The sequence below is a fragment of the Suillus clintonianus genome, assembly GCF_016758775.1.
Source record: "Suillus clintonianus strain FC179 chromosome Unknown DEU56scaffold_78, whole genome shotgun sequence".
Classification (NCBI taxonomy): domain Eukaryota; kingdom Fungi; phylum Basidiomycota; class Agaricomycetes; order Boletales; family Suillaceae; genus Suillus; species Suillus clintonianus.
The window spans coordinates 59,455-77,361 of NW_024539302.1; the positions used below are offsets into that span (position 1 = coordinate 59,455).

The following is a 17,907-nucleotide window of genomic DNA, read 5'->3' on the forward strand; positions in this document are numbered from 1 at the left end:
ACATGGTATACTGCTACGACACTCTAATTCAACCCAAAATAATGTTCGAGCAATATGACCTTGCGCTGGACGATACAACATGATTGACTCCTGCCTCTTGTCAGAGTGGCAATATATTTGATGTCATAGCCGGAACGTTGTGTACAGCCGCCAGATGCATACTAGTACCACCGTTGTCACCACCTATGGCAGTGTTCCCTCTCGGTGCCAATCGCACTTGCAGGCGTCCTTGTCGTAGTGATGCAATAAATTGCTGTGATTGCAACGGTAGTGGTGATGCATTTGTGCTGCAACTGTAGCGCCGCAAATACTGATGCATCACAGCAATATAGGGCGATGCATGCACGATTACTGATGCATCACCCATAACTGTGCATGCATCACCCTATATTGCACCCACTGGCATGATGCATTCATTCGATGCATCACTCCCAGTGAAAGTCGGACATGGCCATTTCCACGTAGAACTATGGAATTAGATTTTATAAATGTAAATTATCGTTACTTCGACGGAATTAGACTTAGCTTGATCATGTGATCAGTTGTGTTGATCGAATGCGTATGCACTGCGCAGTGTGCAGCCTGCCAGCGACGCAGCAGCGTAACATTATAACGTTCAACATCTGTTCAACAACGTCGCATCAGTGCACCTCAGTCTCACTGTAGAACTGATCAACTCACCTCACGGTGCTGGCTGCGCATCACAACTTTGTGTCCTCAGAGCTCTGCCCACCTTGCCATGTAACTCCCTTTGGTGTGCCGGGGGGCGAAAAGCATAACAAGGCGGAGCTGGCACACTGCACTTTTGTTACAAGAAGCAACCAAAATACTGGTAAGCCTTTGGGTACTTTTCGCGCGTGCTAGTACTAAGTTATATTTTGTCTAGCATATCCCATATCATCTTGCCAATGTCAGATGTGCATTGGTGCGTTTGCACGAAATACTGCCTCGGAATCCGAACACCGCTCAGGTCACTGCGAACTTGGCAAAATCATTTGAAGGAGGCCGGTGAAGACGAGAAGGCAGCCATATGGTGTGCAGGACTATCAGATGAATTTCGCAGTCTGAAACGGCCAACCGATTTGCAAGTTGGTGGTTCAAATATATCCACTAAACGAAGACGCATGGTATGTCCTTTATTGTTTAAAATTCAATAGGACAATGATTCTAATAGTATTTTGCAGAATGAAGATCCTCGAGGCGCTACTAGTACTCCTCGCGATGCCACTCCCCTTCGTGATGCCCCTCCTCCTCGCGATGCCACTCCCCTTCGTGATGCCCCTCCTCCTCGCGATGCCACTCCCCTTCGTGATGCCCCTCCTCCTGGCGATGACAATCCCCCTCCTCCTGGCGATGACAATCCCCCTCCTCCCGGCAATGACAATCCCCCTCCTCCTCGCGATGACAATCCCCCTCCTCCTGGCGATGACAATCCCCCTCCTCCTCGCGATGACAATCCCCCTCCTCCTGGCGATGACAATCCCCCTCCTCCCGATAATCCAAATCACCCCCCCCAGCAATTTGAAGAATGGCGAGATCCTTTCTCCGACCTTGATTTTGAGGAACTTGCTCGCAATGCTCGTCTCCCAGATCTACAACGTGATATGAAGTTTATTCTTGCTCTTCGGGAGGCATCGCTAGATGATGGGATTGGACTCACAGGGGATGCACTCGAACGTTTGTGAAACCCACCAAGACGTCAACCAGAGTTTGGTAGTGCTGACATCGAGTATGGTGTCTCCCTTTTTCTCGCCCTCGAGCACTCATCAGAAGATGCTTTTCATAAGACTCGCGCTGCTACTCTCGCGCGACATCCCGAGGATGATATACCAAGTCTACACCGGGTGAAAAAAATCATCAGCGACCTCTCGGGAGTGACATCTATTATCAAGGATATGTGCATCGACTCCTGCGTGGCCTTTGTCGGTCCGTACGCTGAGCTTGACGAATGTCCGATGTGTCAGAAGCCACGATATGACCCCATTAAGCTTCGGCTGAGTGGAGGCCGAGTCAAGCAGCCTCAGCAGGTATTCCATACCTTCCCTATTGGCCCACAGCTTCAGGCTCTCTGGCAGCATCCTGATAGTGCTCGTCAGATGCACTACCGCCGTCGCCGCACGCAGGAGATAATTGAGCAGTTGGAACGTAATGATGGTCTTCCCATAGCCTACGACGACATCATCACTGGGTCGTCATACCTTGATGCTGTTCGTCATGGCCGCATCAAACCGGAGGACATGGTTCTTGTTATATCGGTTGACGGAGCTCAATTGTACGAGACCAAACAGTCAGACTGTTGGGTCTACATCTGGATCATTGTTGACATACCTCCCGATCGTCGCTACAAGAAGCAGCACGTTCTTCCTGGCACTGTAGTTCCTGGTCCGAACAAACCCAAATATATGCAATCATTTTTCTTTCCCGGGTTTCATCACCTCGCTTCAATTCAGAAAGCAGGGCTCGTTATTTGGGATGCGTGGCGTGATATCATCTTCATCTCGAACCCGTTTCTCATCCTCGCCTGTGCAGATGGACCAGGCCTGGTCTGCATAAGCAATCTCGTTGGCCACAATGGCAAAAATGGCTGTCGCATGCTTTGTGGCCTTGAGGGGCGTCGTAAACCTCGCGGCAATCATTATTATCCTGTCCTCTTGCAGCCTCGTAATTATGATGTTCGCGGATGCAACCATGGTGACCTACACCCAGCCGATACTTCTCAAGGAACCTCCGAGAACTACATTCAGAGGCTTCGTATTTTGATGGGATCCAGCAGGCAGTCGCAGTACGAGGCCAATAGGCTGAATACGGGTATCGTAGGACCGAGTATCCTCCTTGGTTTAGAGACGAGACACATTCTCGGTATCCCCGAGTGTTTCTCTACGGAGATAATGCACTTCTCTGGTGCCAATATGGCAGCATTGTTTACAGACCTATGGCGCGGCTTGATACTTTGCAGCCCAACAGACGATGATTCGACCTGGGACTGGGCTGTCCTTGTCGATGATACCTGGGACGCACATGGTCGAGCCGTCGCTGCTTGTCAGCCATACTTACCAGGCTCGTTCGACAACCCTCCTCGCAACCCCGCAGAGAAGATCAACACTCACTACAAAGCCCGTGAATTCATTACGTGGCTTTTTGGGCTCGCACCGGCACTGCTGCACGGTGTTCTCCCTCAAAAATACTGGCAGAATTTCTGCAAGTTCACACAAGCACTGCGAATTATGAGTCAATACAGCATCACCCCTGCCCAAGTCACCGAAGCTTTCACGCTGTTTGCGGAATGGGAACTCGAGTTCGAAAACTTGTACTATCAACGTAGAGCTGACCGTATTCACTTCATCCGGCCTTGTGCTCACCTATCAAATCATCTCGCACCTGAATGCCTTCGTGTCGGATCGCCTATTTGCTCTTCGCAATGGACAATGGAGAGGACGTTTGCAGATATCGAATTTGATCTTCGCCAACCCAAACTTCCCTATGCGTGTCTAACTCAAGTTTGCCTCATCCGGTGTCAAATAAATGCCATGAAAGCGATGTTCCCCCATCTCCAACCACCTTCTAATCTCCATCCGCGGTATTCGTTTGATGTTGGAGATGGCTACATTTTACTGCGAGCACGAGAGAAGCGGGCAAGGTATCCAGACACAGACACGGAGAAAAGACTCATATCTGAATTTCTGGGCCGCAATGCACCTAAAATGTATCGGTGGTCGCGCCTTCGGCTCCCAAATGGACAAGTGGCCCGTTCAGCATGGAAGGAAGCACTGCGACCTCTAGAAAAAACGCGAATGTCGCGAAACGTCAAGGTACTTCATATATTTATTGCATGTTCTCAAATTAATTGATATTCTCAGCTCGAGATTGATGGAACAACTTGCTATGGGGAGGTCCAATATTTCACGCAGCTCGCCATTCGAAATGATGTTGAACCTGGTGATGACGAGGACCCTGAAGATTTTGTCCGCCGATTACAGGGTCCACAGGCAGCATGGCGATTCAGGACTGTCGCACTTGTTTCATTATATTCCGCACCTGACAAACAGCTTCTTGAATTGTCGCACCAGACAGTTTGGTCTTGCACGAATCAAGGTGAAGTTGGCCTTCGTGTTGTAGATGTCACCGATATCCAGGCCGTCGTCGCAGTTATACCTCATCGGCCTACTTTACCATCTGGAGTTACCGAGGACCGAGTCTTTGTTGTTGAAAAGACCGGGCTCGATGTATCATATACCGGAGTATTTGCTGAAGAGGACGATAACGATAATGAGCGAGAAGAATAGAAGTACCTGTTCCGAAATTTTCAATAGGCATTGGGGTATTTGATAAAAATGCTACACGAAGGACTTGGTACTGTAAATGAAAGCCACCGACTCGAGGACCCATAACGGGATATTCCAGCGGAGGCAGAATTCTAACCACCCTTGGACGATACTGATGCCCCTTTGCTTAATACCTCCACACAATTTTCGCTCATTCGGTTCTCAATTATTTTGCTATGTCTGTCATGTCTGATGAACACTACCAGCCTCAGGCTCAAGATTTCAGCCGCATGAATCAACTATACGACAATAACCACCAGCTCCCGGGCCATGCTAGTGCACAATCACCCTTTCTCGTACCTTCGCAGGGTCAGCTGAATCAAGGCTGGAATGGCCTTTTGCATCACGGTGGAAGCTTTCCAAACAATACAGTGAGATTGAATATGTTGTATTATGTTCAAAACAGCGCATATAATCACTCACAGCATACATTCGCACAAGTCCAAGACGAAAATATTCGTCTGCGATTTGTCAATGAACATTTGAATCGTCAAATTTTGACCCTTACTGCATCCCGAGATGCTTATCAGTTTGTTTTCTCCCGTTATCTTCAGCAGCTTAACAAACCCCAAGCTTAGAGCTGCATTTGAAACTTTATCGCACTCACTTTCACTATCAGACGACATTTCTTTGTATTCAGGCTCTGATACACTACTTCAACCACTCAAAATCCCCGTCAAGACTGATGCTATTGATTGCAACCCTGTCACTGGTCTACGAAAGGAGGACTACCCTCTCGTCAATTTTTGGACTCACGAGGACTTCAAGAAATGGGACAGCGCTGCTGATGCACAAGGCGACCAGCGGGGATCATTACCCTTCCTCGAGCATACAAATGGGGACCCTGTCACAGCATCCGAGCAACGTGCCATCATGAAGACATTTCGCGCGGTCTGGTTTGGCCTCCGACAACGTGGAATAGCGCCGATCTCATGGGGTCGAGCAATCCCCGATGCTCGCAACGCTCTCTACAAAGAAGTGTCTCGCTTACACCCCGAATTAGCCCTTTGCGACAGGTACTGGAAGATCGAGCACATCGCTAGAGACCGCTACCCATCATGGGCATCCACTCATCTCAAGGAAGGAGATTCTTCGTCTACTGACCCTGAGGAGATGAAACCACGCGTAAAACCACAAAAGCGAAAGGCGAAGATGGTCGAGTCTGCCGATACATGTCAACACGATTCGAAACGTGCGAAAACAGCTGACACGAATTTAGAGGCTTGCGACTCAGAGCCACCCGAGATTTCTTCTTCAAATACCGAGTCTGCTGATCCACCTTCATCATCTCTTTTGGTGCCATTGTCGCCGAGCCCAAGGCCTCAGACAAACAATCCAGTAAGTTCAGTAGTTATCTGCATTCATGCGATCTGAACTACTTTATTCGCGACAGCCGAAAACCCTATTTGCTCCACTTCGAAACCCTTTGTAAGTGATTTTCTGCTCGATATACCTACTACATTGACGAACTTTGGCTTTCAGAAAAGATGCCATTATCCGCCTCAAGGAAAAGAAAAATGACGAGCCTTGTGATGCTTTGCCAACGCCCTCGATTGCTCCCGCCAATATGTTACCAACCGCAGCACCCGTCGACACTACGCTACCAACGCTGTCTGCAGACGACGCAATCGCACCTCATGCAGATACTCTTAATGCAGACTCGCAAGGAAAGCCTGGCCCTACCAGCAAAAACTTCCGCCCTGCGACTACGAAGAACGGGAGGTGAGTCTCGCTAATACTAATATTCTCATTTTATGTTGCTAACGTAGCCCCACTACAGAAACCTTTGCGCACATCGCTGGCTCAAACAACTCGCACCCAATGGCTACTCTCGGGATTTCAAATTATACTGGGACTCGCTGGGAAAAGACCGTCAGGAGGTGTGTTTATCTTCGTTCTGCCATTTGCATTACTAACTCGTAGTGTTCTCCTTCAGAAATATGAAACAGACGCAAAAAAACTGGTGAGCGCTACCATGTTTTCCCAGTGTACTGATGTGTCTCCTTTCCAGATATCTGATGGCATTTGGACCGGCAGCACTGTCGAAGTGATCAGTAAGTTCTCCAGCAGTACATTGTTCTAGCACGGCGGCAGCATCAGGCAGAAGGGCCAGGTACGAGCGCGAGCGCGGGGGCGGGTATGAGCGTGAGCGCGGGGGCGGGCCCGGGTACGAGCGCAGGTGGTTTTTAGTGGCATGATTCGTATCATATGCTACGTTGCAATGCATCGATTTCCGTATATTTGCGTCGAAGCCAGCAAGATATCAAAGGGACATGCAGTTATATTTAAATCTACGGAATTCTATTTAGTAGTCAATGCGTCGAAAAGCATACACCAGCGCCGATGCGCGTCGTTTTTGCAGCTACGGAAAGCGCAGATACCGACGCATGACTACGCGATTCGACGTGCCATAGCCACAGTAGATTTGCGTGGCTGCGCGTGGAAATGGCCATGTCCGACTTTCACTGGGCCTCCAGCATGAAGATGATGTGCGCTCCGCAGCCCTTTCTGCTGATGGAAAAACGCTAGTCACTGGTTGCCAAAACGGAAATGTGTACACATGGGACATTCACGCCATAATCAAACAAGCTGGCCTTGAAGACCTCCTCCTGCCTATTTCTCATGTAAATCTGGTTGCTCTTCCGTTAAAGCTATACTAATCTCCCATTTGCAGGTCCCAGCTCGAAAATCCTTAATGACCGTATGTGACGTATTTCTTAAGCTTTTCAACCATTTTAAAGGGAGTCTAGAGAGATGCTGCGCGACGCCCAGCTATTCATGCCCGCCGAATACCGCCGGGCTTTTTCGATGGCGCTCAGGTGAGTCATCTGCTTTAGTCGACTAGTTCTCATTATGATCTTTGTACCCTCAGTCCTCTGCAGCGCACGGTTCCACTTCTTCGAATCCGCGTGCGCTATTCAGCGGCTTTTCATCGCTGTTCCGCCACTCTCACTCCAAGACCGATGGAACAACCGAACCCCAGCAACGCCCAAGACGGACCACCTTCTCTCATCGTGGCCCTCGTATCGTCGATGTTCCTACAGTACAGGACAGAAGGGTACGTACTTGTTCGCGTGTGTTTCCCATCGCCGTTTGTTCAATGATTGTGCAGTCATTGGTTGTCGCTCCACGGCCGCGGCCGCAGCAGCAAAGCCAAATGCACGGCCAAACACAGGCGTCGTCATCGCAAACTCAGCCTACAACAGCCTCGACCTCCGCGACACCTCCTGCTCCAGGTACTCATACTACCACAGGTGGTGAAGCAGCTGCGCAGTCACCACCTATCTCATGGTGGGCTCGTCTCGTACTTTTCCTTTGTTGTGCATCTCCCCCACATGCTAATGGGCATTGATACGGCATGTGGGTAACTATTTTATCTTTGTTTCTGTCTTTATATCTTTTGTTACTCCATCAAGCTCATTTCATCGTTGTGACACTCATGCAATGCATCGAACTCGATAATTCTAATAGTTTCGAGAGAAACATTAGAGAATGAAAATCTCCAGGACCAGTCCAGGCTCCTCCGTCAGCGAGCTCGCCTGAACATAGCTGCAGACCTCAGTGTGCTTTACTTATGGGATAGCAGAGACCACGGAGCGAGATTTTCTTCTTGCCCTTCATCACGATGACCACGGCCTCATTCCCTCCGTCTACAATCCATTCTGCTGCGCTGCTACATATGCTGTACATTGCACTTGAAGAACTGATACCTATGCTTACGCCTGCGTATGTCTCCCACCCAACATAGAACACATTTCTTTCAGCAATGGCCACGGCTCATTCCCGTCCATTTTTTGAAGCAATAAGCGTGCTTCCCAAGCGTAGGGTCCTGACGTGTGACAGGTATGTTGGGCAGCAGGGCATAATTTATGATATTCTGGAAGGCAAAATGCAGAATGAAGGGCGTTGAAGTTGTTGAATTGTAGATGGGCCGAACTATTGATTGGTGGATGACCCTGTCGTCATAAAGCGATCTTGGACTCATTCTGTGTCGAACTTCGGAGTGATATTTTGTGTTTAGTTTCAAAGGTTTCTCGGTGGTTAGCAGAGATTAAATGACTGAAGCATGCCTTCACACATCTGATCTCGATTCTTGTCACATCTATAAGTGCTCAGGCATGTGCATCACTGTCTACGCGCAACAACCACCAATGCGTATGGACGGAACCCTTGATAGTCTCGTCAAAACGCATATCTCACAATATCTAACGTCCTGACGTCTATCGTGCTGTGAACAGACGTGCCGTCTTTGACTTGTACTATGATAATACAGTCTGATGTGATTCTCTTGTATTCTCCACTGGGCTGCAGCGCCGAAGGCGGGCTTCAGAAGCATTGAGGGAAGTAGAGAGGAAACGCAACACCCACCGAACTTCGTCGCCAGCATTAGTTCCCTTGCGTACAAGATGCACATAGCGCCAGTCAGACCTTAGCGCTTCATCTACACAGCAATGAAGCTGTTAAGCGAACACGAGGATGACGCGTGGGACGAACGGGCGCCCAACTTCCTCTTATCTCAACTAGATATCCATTGATCGCTGGGGTGATTTGAGCACTGTGTTCGTCCAAACGGTGCCTCTCGTGAGTGATACAGTGGGCTCTTCTACAGATTAAAGCTGATCACTTGTTTACTACAGCGACTGCGACTCATACACACCAGGATCTCTTGCGCATTCTCGAACCACGGTGCAGCGAGTCCTGCATATAAAGTGTCGAAGCTGTCTTCTAGGTAAGGACTTGATTCCTGTAAGTAGGTTGTCTCGTGAGCAATGGCTGCTTCAGCGTTAACGTGAAAGAAGTAGGCCTCTAGACTCACCAGAAATAATTGCCGCCTCATAACCCGGTCTGGTTCAAAGATCTCAGCAGACTTCTCTTGCATCGACAGTCCCCAATCTGCATTATGAACTCCCCAGCACCGACCATTTCATCATCCACCAGCGAGGCGCCAGCAATCACGCCACTCCGGACGATGCGAGGCCATACCAACTGGGTAACAGGTGTTGCCCATCTGGCCAGCGGACGACGCATAGTCACATCTTCGGTGAACAGCTCACCCCGACTATGGGACCTAGAGAGCGGCGCACAGATAGATGAATACTGGCGAATTGAGAATCATGAAGGAATACAGTCCATGGCACTGTCTCCAAACGACAAGACAGTTGCAAGCGGAAGCAATGACGGGACAGTGAAGTTGTGGAACGCCGAGACGAAGAAGGTTATCACCGAATTGAAGGGACACAGCAGTGTTGTGTCTGCATTGTGCTGGAGTGCAGATAGTAATCGAGTAGCGAGTGGATCCGGTGGTGGGACAGCAAGAGTATGGGATGTCAGGAGCGGTGAAACTGTCCTGACAATCACAACCGGACACGAGGAGGTGAACGCGGTGATGTACTCGCCCGATAACGAAAAAATCGCGACGGGCGGAGGCCTACGCAAGGAGATTCAGAATGCAGTCAAAATCTAGGATAGCAAGACGGGCAAGCTCATCACCACACTCAAACACGATGTTGCTCCGCGGCCGGTAAAAAAAAACACAGGCCCGACCACAAGGCCAAACTCAGTCGTCGTCATCGCCATCTCAGCCTGCCGCCGCCTCGACTTCCACGACACCTCCTGCTGCCGCTGCCGCTCCCACTCCTGCTCCCGATACTAATACTGCAATACCAGGTGCAGCAACCGTGCGAACAAACATCCTCCGGTTCTTGTCTCATCTCGTGCTCTTTCTTTGTTGCGCATACCCCCCTCAAGCTGATAGAGGTTAATGCAGATGCAGCATATGAACGATTATATCATCGTTACTTCCAGTTCTTTAGGGTGGTTATCTTATTTTCGCTGTTTTTCGCTAGTTTTCAACAAGCGCGAATAAATTCATTTACATACAACCTGCGTGGGGATCATACATCACGTATCTCCTTCTGCCGCCTCTATGTGAACGGCCTCGATGCCCTTTTGTCAACTCTTGTTAACTGTCGGCGGAAAGCAGAAGTGTGGAAACAGCTACACGGAGCTCAGGTGGAACGCGGGGAAACGACCCCGCAGTTGGTCAATGTAGCTGCATCTAATCCGTAGAAAAGGTAAGGCACTTCACTCAGTGAGAGTGCTTGAATGTGGCGATTGTTTGTCGATTCGAGAGTTCCAAGAGGTTGACATGGTTGTAAGATGCATAGGCGACAAGTGTACTAGTAGAGTCCACGCCAGTATTTGAACTTCCAGTTTACGCGGTAGAACGGTTTAACGTTACCCCAGCGATGCTGTTCGGGGGTCACGGGAGCTTTATAAAATTCCCACGCACCTTGAAGTCTCACGGGCCATTTCAATGTCATTAATAGTATCGCCCTGACCATCAAAGACTCGACAGTCGAGCACCAAGCTGTCCAACATGATCTTCATATCCTCAATACTCTCCTGGTTCAGTAGGTAAGCCAGCCTTTCCTCACAATAGACAAGGCTTCACATATCGAATTCCGCAGTATATTCTTCTCCAAAGCCGCTGAAATATCCGTGGTTGGGCTGCAGGTCCGTGGGTCCGTAGATTTCAAGTTCAGGAATACCTACTGACACGCCTTCGCGAAGGCTTCTGGAAAGACATCATTTGTGAATGTCCTCGGGTCAGGGCAGGCACGACTGTTTCATTTATCACTTCTCCTTCGCCAAAGCGGCTTACCCTCACTTAGTGGTCAGAAGACGTCGTTCCAACCGTCGCATTCAACTACCGCAAGGTACGCAAAGGCGCGGTGACCCTGAAGATATGGGATGTCGCAGGACAGCCCAAGTTTCGCTCGATGTGGGAACGCTATTGTAATGGAGTTGATGCTGTCGTGTACGTCATCCGCTTCTTTGTGTTTGATAGTGTTTCATTTTCAGAAACCTCCCTCACTACAGATTCGTGGTTGATTCGGCTGATGTACGCTGTTCCTACGCAATTGGTGGCACCCAGTTCTAACGACGATGCTGCTTGCAGCAAGAGAGGTTTGACACGGCACGCTTCGAATTGCATCAACTATTGGCGCAGCCAAATCTAGCAGGCGTCCCTCTTTTAGTGGTGAGTTTACTATCTTGGGGTATCTACGGGTTGCTTACTTTGATACAGCTCGGAAACAAGAACGATATTCCTTCGCACTCATCTGTCAAGGATCTTATACGCGACCTGTGAGTAGAGTGTCTTTATCACCGCATGCCCACTCATCTTTGTGGGAAGTCAACTGGACAAGATACAAGACCGCCCAGTCTCAGTACGTCTCTCCGACTTATTGTATGCTTTCAACGCACTAATGAGATATCGTTTTAGTGTTACTCGGTGAGCCTTCTCATCCTGGCTACCGTGTGCGCTAACTCTCTACCAGTGTTCGATGAAAAGCCAACATAATTTGTGCGTTCCGCTTCTTTGTCATGAACTCGTGTTGATCCTCGAATTCCTGACTGATTGTACTACCATCTGTTTTAGGGACATAGTCCTCCGCTGGCTCTCAGATCGTAGTCATTAGGCCTCATATCCCGACTCACAGCATGGTTTATGAACTACAGTAAACATCGCCCATTTTCTAGGTATCTAGTAGGATCGAAGCACATCGATATATCGTGCAATACTCGCATTAATGCAGACATTCTTTTATGAGATCACCCAGACTTGAGAAGGCATCGTTGGGGGATCAACTACATCGTGTTTTTTTTTTTTTTCTAGACACATTGAATATATGCATCACCTGGCCGTCGCCCGAACCCTGCGCTACATCGCTCAATTCAGTGATTGCTATGCAGCCTCGTCATGTTGTTGCCATACCCCTCTACTTGGCAGGTATACACATGATCAGTCGCTGGCATTTCATTGATCCACAGAAAACCCTCACCAGCCATTCATGTTGTGACTTGCACTTACAACGCACAATCGTCATGTATGGGTGAGCTTGCGGTGTTTTCTAAAATCAGTTCGTTCCATTCTCCATGTGTGGAGTCTGTCCGAAAGCATATATGATATGTGTACCTATGCGACCGGATGACGGACTACAAGTCTATCTTCAGACGCCACGACGCAAACGCAAAATCCAAGTCTGCATAGCGAACCTGCAGAACAAGAGGAAAATATGTGACTGTTAATCAACGCGCCAGAAAAGAAAGGAAAAATAAGTAAGACTTTCTATCTTTCTCAGTTCATGAACATGGCAGTGAACTGTTGAACAAAAGACGCGTGTGGATCATCCATCGCGAGCACCGATGCGCTTATCAAGCCACGCTATTCCGATTCCGGACGTGCCAGAAAGTGACCAATACACACGTCGACGCGTCAGGAGCGCGTTGAACCACTGGTTTGGAGACGCAGAGGCAGGGGCGAAGGTCGCCCCGCCGTAGTGTGCAGGTGTTCTTTGGAGAACCTTGGAACTCTCCGGTTCGCCATTTTACTTCGACACGAAGTACCACGTGTCCGAGGTTGCTATACAAGGCGCGCGTTGGCGCGAACGTGCTGGCCAGGCAGTCACTTATTAGCCTCTCAGAGACATCGGCATAGTCCGCACACAACCACCAGCCGCCAGTTTTGAACTTTACAATGAATTTTGCCCTGCAAATGGAAGTTATAACACTCATCACGGGGGTTCGCAAGCAAACTCAGGCTTCACCGGCACCACTGGTACATCAAGCCATTCCAACAGTATCGTCAAAGCAGTTAGAACAAATCCCACGGGAGTGGACGTCTTGCTCTAGGGTAACTGTCACTGTCGGTGATCATGCGACGTAACAGAAAACACTCACCTTAGCTCCCAATTTCGAAACAGTTTCACTTTCGCAAGACATATGTGCATCCGCTACATTGTTCCCGCCGCGAGTTTCCCGCAAAGAAGTGACAAGGTATGAACAAAACGGCACATGTATAAGCTTGCACCTCAACACCAAGGAACCCCAGAACACTTGAGAGACAATCGTAACTAAGACTAGTCCGATCAACACTTACGCTCCCTAATCCTCTTCCATCCGCTCTTCAGTACGGCCCTCCTGTCCTGCTTGCTCAGCGATAGCAGCTAGGAATGCACCAACACCCGTCGCAGCACTCGCAGGAAGACCAAGGCTCCTCACAAATTCGCCAAGGGCGCCCGTGCGAAGTGCCCGATCAAGCTGTGCCACAGCCGAGCGGAAAGGTGGAGAGTTAGTCGTACGCTGCAATATTTCTACTGCTTGTTGCGGTGTAGCGTCGGACGATGGGATAAGTTCAGGTGGGAGATGAGGGAACAGCGCTGGGAGGAGTTCAGAGTGTGACTGAAAGAGCGGAAGCAAATTTTGTGAGGACAGGACATCTGTCAACCAAAGTTCTGTGAAAATTGTTAGTGATGATGCAGCCTGATTGGGAAATGTAGACACCATCTTCACTTGCGAAGCCGGTCATTGAACTAACAATCCCACGCAGTTGCTCGAGTTGTTCTGGGGTGGTACCCGCTGGGGTGGTGTCGCTGGTCGCTGGGACTTGCTGTCTAGATTTGAAATGAATCACCTACTATCCTGCTGGCAAAAGTAGGACCTACACCGTTGACGGTTGAGAGGTGGATGAACCAGCAGCGGATGTAGAGGCTTCTGACGCCGGGTGAATGTTGCGGGCGTCCCAAATAGCGACGATGTTGGGATCAGCGAGGGTTCTGTTCAAATTCGTCACGAATTCCTCATCACGGCGTGTTGACGAGTCCTGCGAGACCATCAGATCCAACTCAAATTAATTTGGGGATACAAACACACCTGTAGCCAGAACTGATGTAGAGGGACCGAAGTTAACTGATGAAAATCCAAAAGCTTGCAGTAAGTGAGACACATACGAAATGCTTTTGGTCCGAGCTCTCGAATTTAAGGACATAGGTCCTGCCCCAGCTACTTTGTGGGACCTTTTCCAATTTAGCATCGCCAGGAAATAATATTAAATCCTCGCCGAGTTCCCCTGTCGTTCGGTCTTTCCACATGAAGTGTATGAGGCCGTCTTCATTGGTCAAGACAATCGCGCCTTTAGTGGGGGAGGCATCCACGAAGTTGGTTCCAGCGCGTCGAAAAGCACGACCAGCCTTGAAGGCAAGGATGGTTCGGCCACTAGTACTAGTGAGATCGAGCGACATAACTAATGCTATGAAACTGCTTTGCACAGAATCAAGAACGACGCGTATGCGCGTGTCGGAGTTTGGAAATCATCACAAGTATAAAGATGCCGAAACTTCGGCTGGGACGACTGAATACGACGTAAAAATGATCAATATGTTATTGCTCGAAAGCCCTCCGAAAGGTCACCGGGATCCTTCGTCACATCAGAATTAATACTAGAACACTCATGTGTTGACAGAGCTCCATAAATCTGTGACGTGTAGAAACAAGGGGGATGGGGAATCATTGATTGCAGTACGAATTTAGCAAAATACAGTCTTCGAGATGCCTATGGTGGACAGCTCAGAGGAAGGTGCCATGTCTGAGAGGATTTTTGATTTATATCCCTGACTTTGATGACGGTCCTCGAGGCAGACTAACCGTGGACTTAGCACGAGTCGCCTTGTTCAAGTTGCGTTCATCAAGCTTGCACACTCTTCAACTTCAGGCACAAGCCGATTCTGATCCACTCCACATTCCTTGTTGGCCACATACTCTACATCACATCCGAGAATACAGACATGTCTTCTTGACCATACACATTACAAAACAGCACGTAACTCATCCATAAGTCTTGAATGAATATGAGAACGGGCAGAGATACTGCAAGGGAAGATCTCGGGAAAGCTGAAGCAACGAAACCGTTAGCGATGGGAGCATAGAATGACATGGGGAAGCCAAGCACCGAACCACTCCCGGAATGAACTTGGGGGTGAAGTCAATTATTTTGCCCTGGTCATCTTTGGCAGAAGATATATCCACTGTAGCCAGCATGGTCACAATGGCAGACCACAGAGAGGCATCGGCAGTAGACCGGCCTGATTGAAGTCTGTTTGTCACCGAATCATATATGGGATTAAGAAAAACTCAACACACCTGGACATATACGCCGGCCAAGGCCAAAAATATATTGTGCGGGGTCATCACTGGTCAATACGCCGTCAACGTCAATGAACCTCTCTGGTATAAAATGAGATGCTTCGGGGGTACCGCGTTTCATCCCGTGTGATACACCTGCAATAAAGTCAGTATCACGAAAGTTGGGGAGAACATATCGGACCATGTGTTGTACACGATGACTGCGCCTGATATACAAAATTAGAAATGATGTGTTGATCGAAAAAAAAAACAGCGGACCTTGTGGAATGAAGTAACCATCGTATATGTCTGCACTCAACGCAGAATGAGGCACTCCTATATGAGTGTTCAGCAAAGGTGAGATCACTCAGTAAGGAGGACTACCAAGAGGTACAACGGGATGCCATCGGAAAGTCTCCCGCAGAACTGCATCAATGTAGGGTAGTGATGGTCTGTCCGCGAACGTTGGTAGCCGATCTCTTCCAATTACTGAGTCGATTTCCGCTTGTGCGCGTCTCTGAACATCTGGATATAACACCATGGCGAGAGCAAAAACCATCAAAGTTGAAGCCGTCTGCGAAGGGGTCAAGAAGCGGACAAGTAGTTGTGACATCTACTTACTGTCTCATATGAGGCTATATGGCGTGTATATGTCAAGAGACATCGCTTGCAAAAGAAAGTTACTGACCCACAATAGCAGTAGTAGCTGCTTTCTTCAGAGCAATCTCGAACATCGGTTTGGATGCCTCATCTTTTTTCTCCATCCGTTGCAAATTTTCTGCAACCATTGAAATTTGAGAGCTGTCGGCCTTGGCAAGCATTGAATCAATGTCTGGAACAAAGAGAAAGATAGATACCCACCATGTTTTGCTGCACATATTGAAACGGTACATTGACCATTTTGCTGATGCGCTCAGTCGAAGCTCGAGCATCACGTTTGATAGAGGAACCCCAGCACCAGTCAGGTAGCTTCAGTACTGCATTCCATAACGTTGCGATAAAATGTTAGCTTTGCCTCACCAAAGAGAGTCGAGCTCACAGAAGGGGAAGGCTTTAAGCAGCGCTGCTCTCTCTGGGGTCAACAAGGTCAAGCCCGGAATCAGTGCATTTATCACGATCTGCACCAGAGGATCATCACGAGCACTGGCCTCGTAGTCGTATACAGTCGACATCGCAACAGATGACGAAAATCTGTGAACAGGTTAATAATTGTTTAATACGAAAATTACATTCGCTAACGTTGCGAAGTGAGAATGATAGTGTTGAGGTTCATCTATTAGATTGACGACCAACTCGCGAGACCGCCTGATCTGCATTGGGTGAAACTTTACTGCAGACTCGGGACGGAAAGTTTGATGAAAGAGTCGGCGACAAAGGCGCCATTCATCACCATAACCTATGAATGCAAAGTTGACCGACCAGCCATAACTGCATGCACCTCAGACTACTTAAATAGAGAAATGTTGGAAGAACGCACGGCTCGAGTGTGGCTAAGTATGGTCGATCGGAGTAAATCCGGGAACGCTTGTCCAATAAGTCTTCTGCAATGTGCTGAGAATTGATCACGACCACTTCCTGGTCTAGAATCCGTACGAAGATCAAGTCCCCTAATGGAATGATTTGCAACACACATGCACTATACTATCTGTCCACGTACCATAGGCAGCACGCCAGTCGGTATAAGTCAACCAAGGTTCCTTAGTGTCAATAGATAAGACATTCCCTATTAGCGGGAGCGGCACCGGACCAGGCGGAAGAGTATGCTTGTTCTGTCGGCTCTTGATGAACCGCCTTAGGGCAAAGATGGCGACAAAGGAAAGAGGAATGCCGGCCAGGATAGCGAGGGGATCATCAACTGAGGGGACCATTATTCGAGCAGTACGTGAGCAAACCGTACAATACATTGATTCTTATACCTCATCTTACTGAATCAACTCCGCCATTTGCAATAGAAGACAGAAATCATAGTTTTCCCGGTTCCTGCAAAATGATCACGATATCACTGACTCCCACAGCAGTAGGAGAGGGTTTTGTCGGATTTAGTATTGTGCGGAGAACTGTATTGAGGTAGTTCTGCTGGAAGCACTGGCAGAACCAGCGTGGTAGAATTCTTTCTGATGGTATTAAGCTCCATATCCGCGCGGTGGAATCGTCCGCTCGCCAGCGGCGTGCTGGCCGCAAAGATATCAAAGCAAGTGAAAGTCAGGGATCTGGCCACTCTGGGGCTATTCCACGTAGACTTCTGGGGCCAATATTTGTCTAGGACCAGTCTAGGGCTTCGGCGGGATGTCTATGGCTTCGGGCGGTGTTTAAATGTTGCCCGATGACGCAGCTTTGACATACTCCTCACCATCGCGTGTACTAACCTTCTTCGCCAGCATCTGTTATGGAACTTATGGTCCTACTATCAATTTTTCCCTCTTCTTCTGACACGCCTGGCCATCATAGTGTTAATCCCTTCATCATCATCGAGCAGTTCTATTGAGATTAAGATTACGAGTGATGAGATGCGAAGCGTGGCTTGATAGAAGCAGACGATGTGTTTAGGAGCGCAAGATGTTAATATTCCACGGGAATCACCTAGATACACTTTATATATGTTTCTTTTCGAAACTCAAAA

General features: G+C 48.7%; 8 protein-coding genes across 8 annotated transcripts; 6 read left to right on the forward strand and 2 right to left on the reverse strand.

Moving 5' to 3' along the window:
* Positions 1-908: 908 nt before the first annotated feature.
* On the forward strand, positions 909-1,685 carry DEU56DRAFT_758885 (uncharacterized protein; the record flags this gene model as incomplete). The annotated part of the gene is made up of 4 exons (XM_041350274.1): positions 909-925; positions 971-1,033; positions 1,064-1,127; positions 1,185-1,685. 4 exons carry the CDS (start codon positions 909-911, stop codon positions 1,683-1,685), a joined length of 645 nt encoding a protein of 214 aa, XP_041205008.1.
* A 51-nt stretch (positions 1,686-1,736) lies between these two features.
* Positions 1,737-2,141, forward strand: DEU56DRAFT_712768 (uncharacterized protein; the record flags this gene model as incomplete). The annotated part of the gene is made up of 1 exon (XM_041347529.1): positions 1,737-2,141. A coding segment is annotated over one exon (405 nt), but the record flags the coding sequence as incomplete, so codon positions are not given.
* A 1,560-nt stretch (positions 2,142-3,701) lies between these two features.
* Positions 3,702-4,283, forward strand: DEU56DRAFT_742930 (uncharacterized protein; the record flags this gene model as incomplete). The annotated part of the gene is made up of 3 exons (XM_041348976.1): positions 3,702-3,809; positions 3,858-3,926; positions 3,978-4,283. 3 exons carry the CDS (start codon positions 3,702-3,704, stop codon positions 4,281-4,283), a joined length of 483 nt encoding a protein of 160 aa, XP_041205010.1.
* Positions 4,284-4,498: 215 nt separating this feature from the next.
* On the forward strand, positions 4,499-6,548 carry DEU56DRAFT_903422 (uncharacterized protein; the record flags this gene model as incomplete). The annotated part of the gene is made up of 9 exons (XM_041356638.1): positions 4,499-4,693; positions 4,748-4,811; positions 4,963-5,660; positions 5,716-5,750; positions 5,805-6,044; positions 6,103-6,202; positions 6,259-6,285; positions 6,334-6,376; positions 6,406-6,548. The coding sequence occupies 9 exons, from the start codon at positions 4,499-4,501 to the stop codon at positions 6,510-6,512; spliced, it is 1,509 nt and encodes a 502-aa protein (XP_041205011.1). The 3' UTR covers positions 6,513-6,548.
* Positions 6,549-6,961: 413 nt separating this feature from the next.
* On the forward strand, positions 6,962-7,785 carry DEU56DRAFT_540738 (uncharacterized protein). Its single transcript, XM_041346709.1, has 4 exons — positions 6,962-7,023; positions 7,073-7,141; positions 7,195-7,380; positions 7,435-7,785. Exons 2-4 carry the CDS (start codon positions 7,077-7,079, stop codon positions 7,688-7,690), a joined length of 507 nt encoding a protein of 168 aa, XP_041205012.1. The 5' UTR covers positions 6,962-7,023; positions 7,073-7,076; the 3' UTR covers positions 7,691-7,785.
* Positions 7,786-10,651: 2,866 nt separating this feature from the next.
* DEU56DRAFT_822300 (Arl8a protein) lies at positions 10,652-12,003 on the forward strand. The gene is made up of 11 exons (XM_041354144.1): positions 10,652-10,739; positions 10,793-10,838; positions 10,896-10,940; positions 10,997-11,142; positions 11,205-11,226; positions 11,284-11,364; positions 11,413-11,471; positions 11,521-11,554; positions 11,611-11,619; positions 11,666-11,691; positions 11,767-12,003. The coding sequence occupies exons 1-11, from the start codon at positions 10,702-10,704 to the stop codon at positions 11,804-11,806; spliced, it is 546 nt and encodes a 181-aa protein (XP_041205013.1). The 5' UTR covers positions 10,652-10,701; the 3' UTR covers positions 11,807-12,003.
* A 1,268-nt stretch (positions 12,004-13,271) lies between these two features.
* On the reverse strand, positions 13,272-14,407 carry DEU56DRAFT_742920 (adhesion regulating molecule; the record flags this gene model as incomplete). Its single annotated transcript, XM_041348975.1, has 5 exons — positions 13,272-13,621; positions 13,671-13,759; positions 13,841-13,989; positions 14,040-14,051; positions 14,117-14,407. The coding sequence occupies 5 exons, from the start codon at positions 14,405-14,407 to the stop codon at positions 13,272-13,274; spliced, it is 891 nt and encodes a 296-aa protein (XP_041205014.1).
* A 564-nt stretch (positions 14,408-14,971) lies between these two features.
* Positions 14,972-17,155, reverse strand: DEU56DRAFT_982921 (cytochrome P450; the record flags this gene model as incomplete). Its single annotated transcript, XM_041359919.1, has 12 exons — positions 14,972-15,056; positions 15,115-15,247; positions 15,306-15,443; positions 15,567-15,623; positions 15,672-15,861; positions 15,909-15,922; positions 15,976-16,096; positions 16,149-16,264; positions 16,327-16,478; positions 16,527-16,715; positions 16,765-16,894; positions 16,945-17,155. 12 exons carry the CDS (start codon positions 17,153-17,155, stop codon positions 14,972-14,974), a joined length of 1,536 nt encoding a protein of 511 aa, XP_041205015.1.
* Between the last annotated feature and the right edge of the window lie 752 nt (positions 17,156-17,907).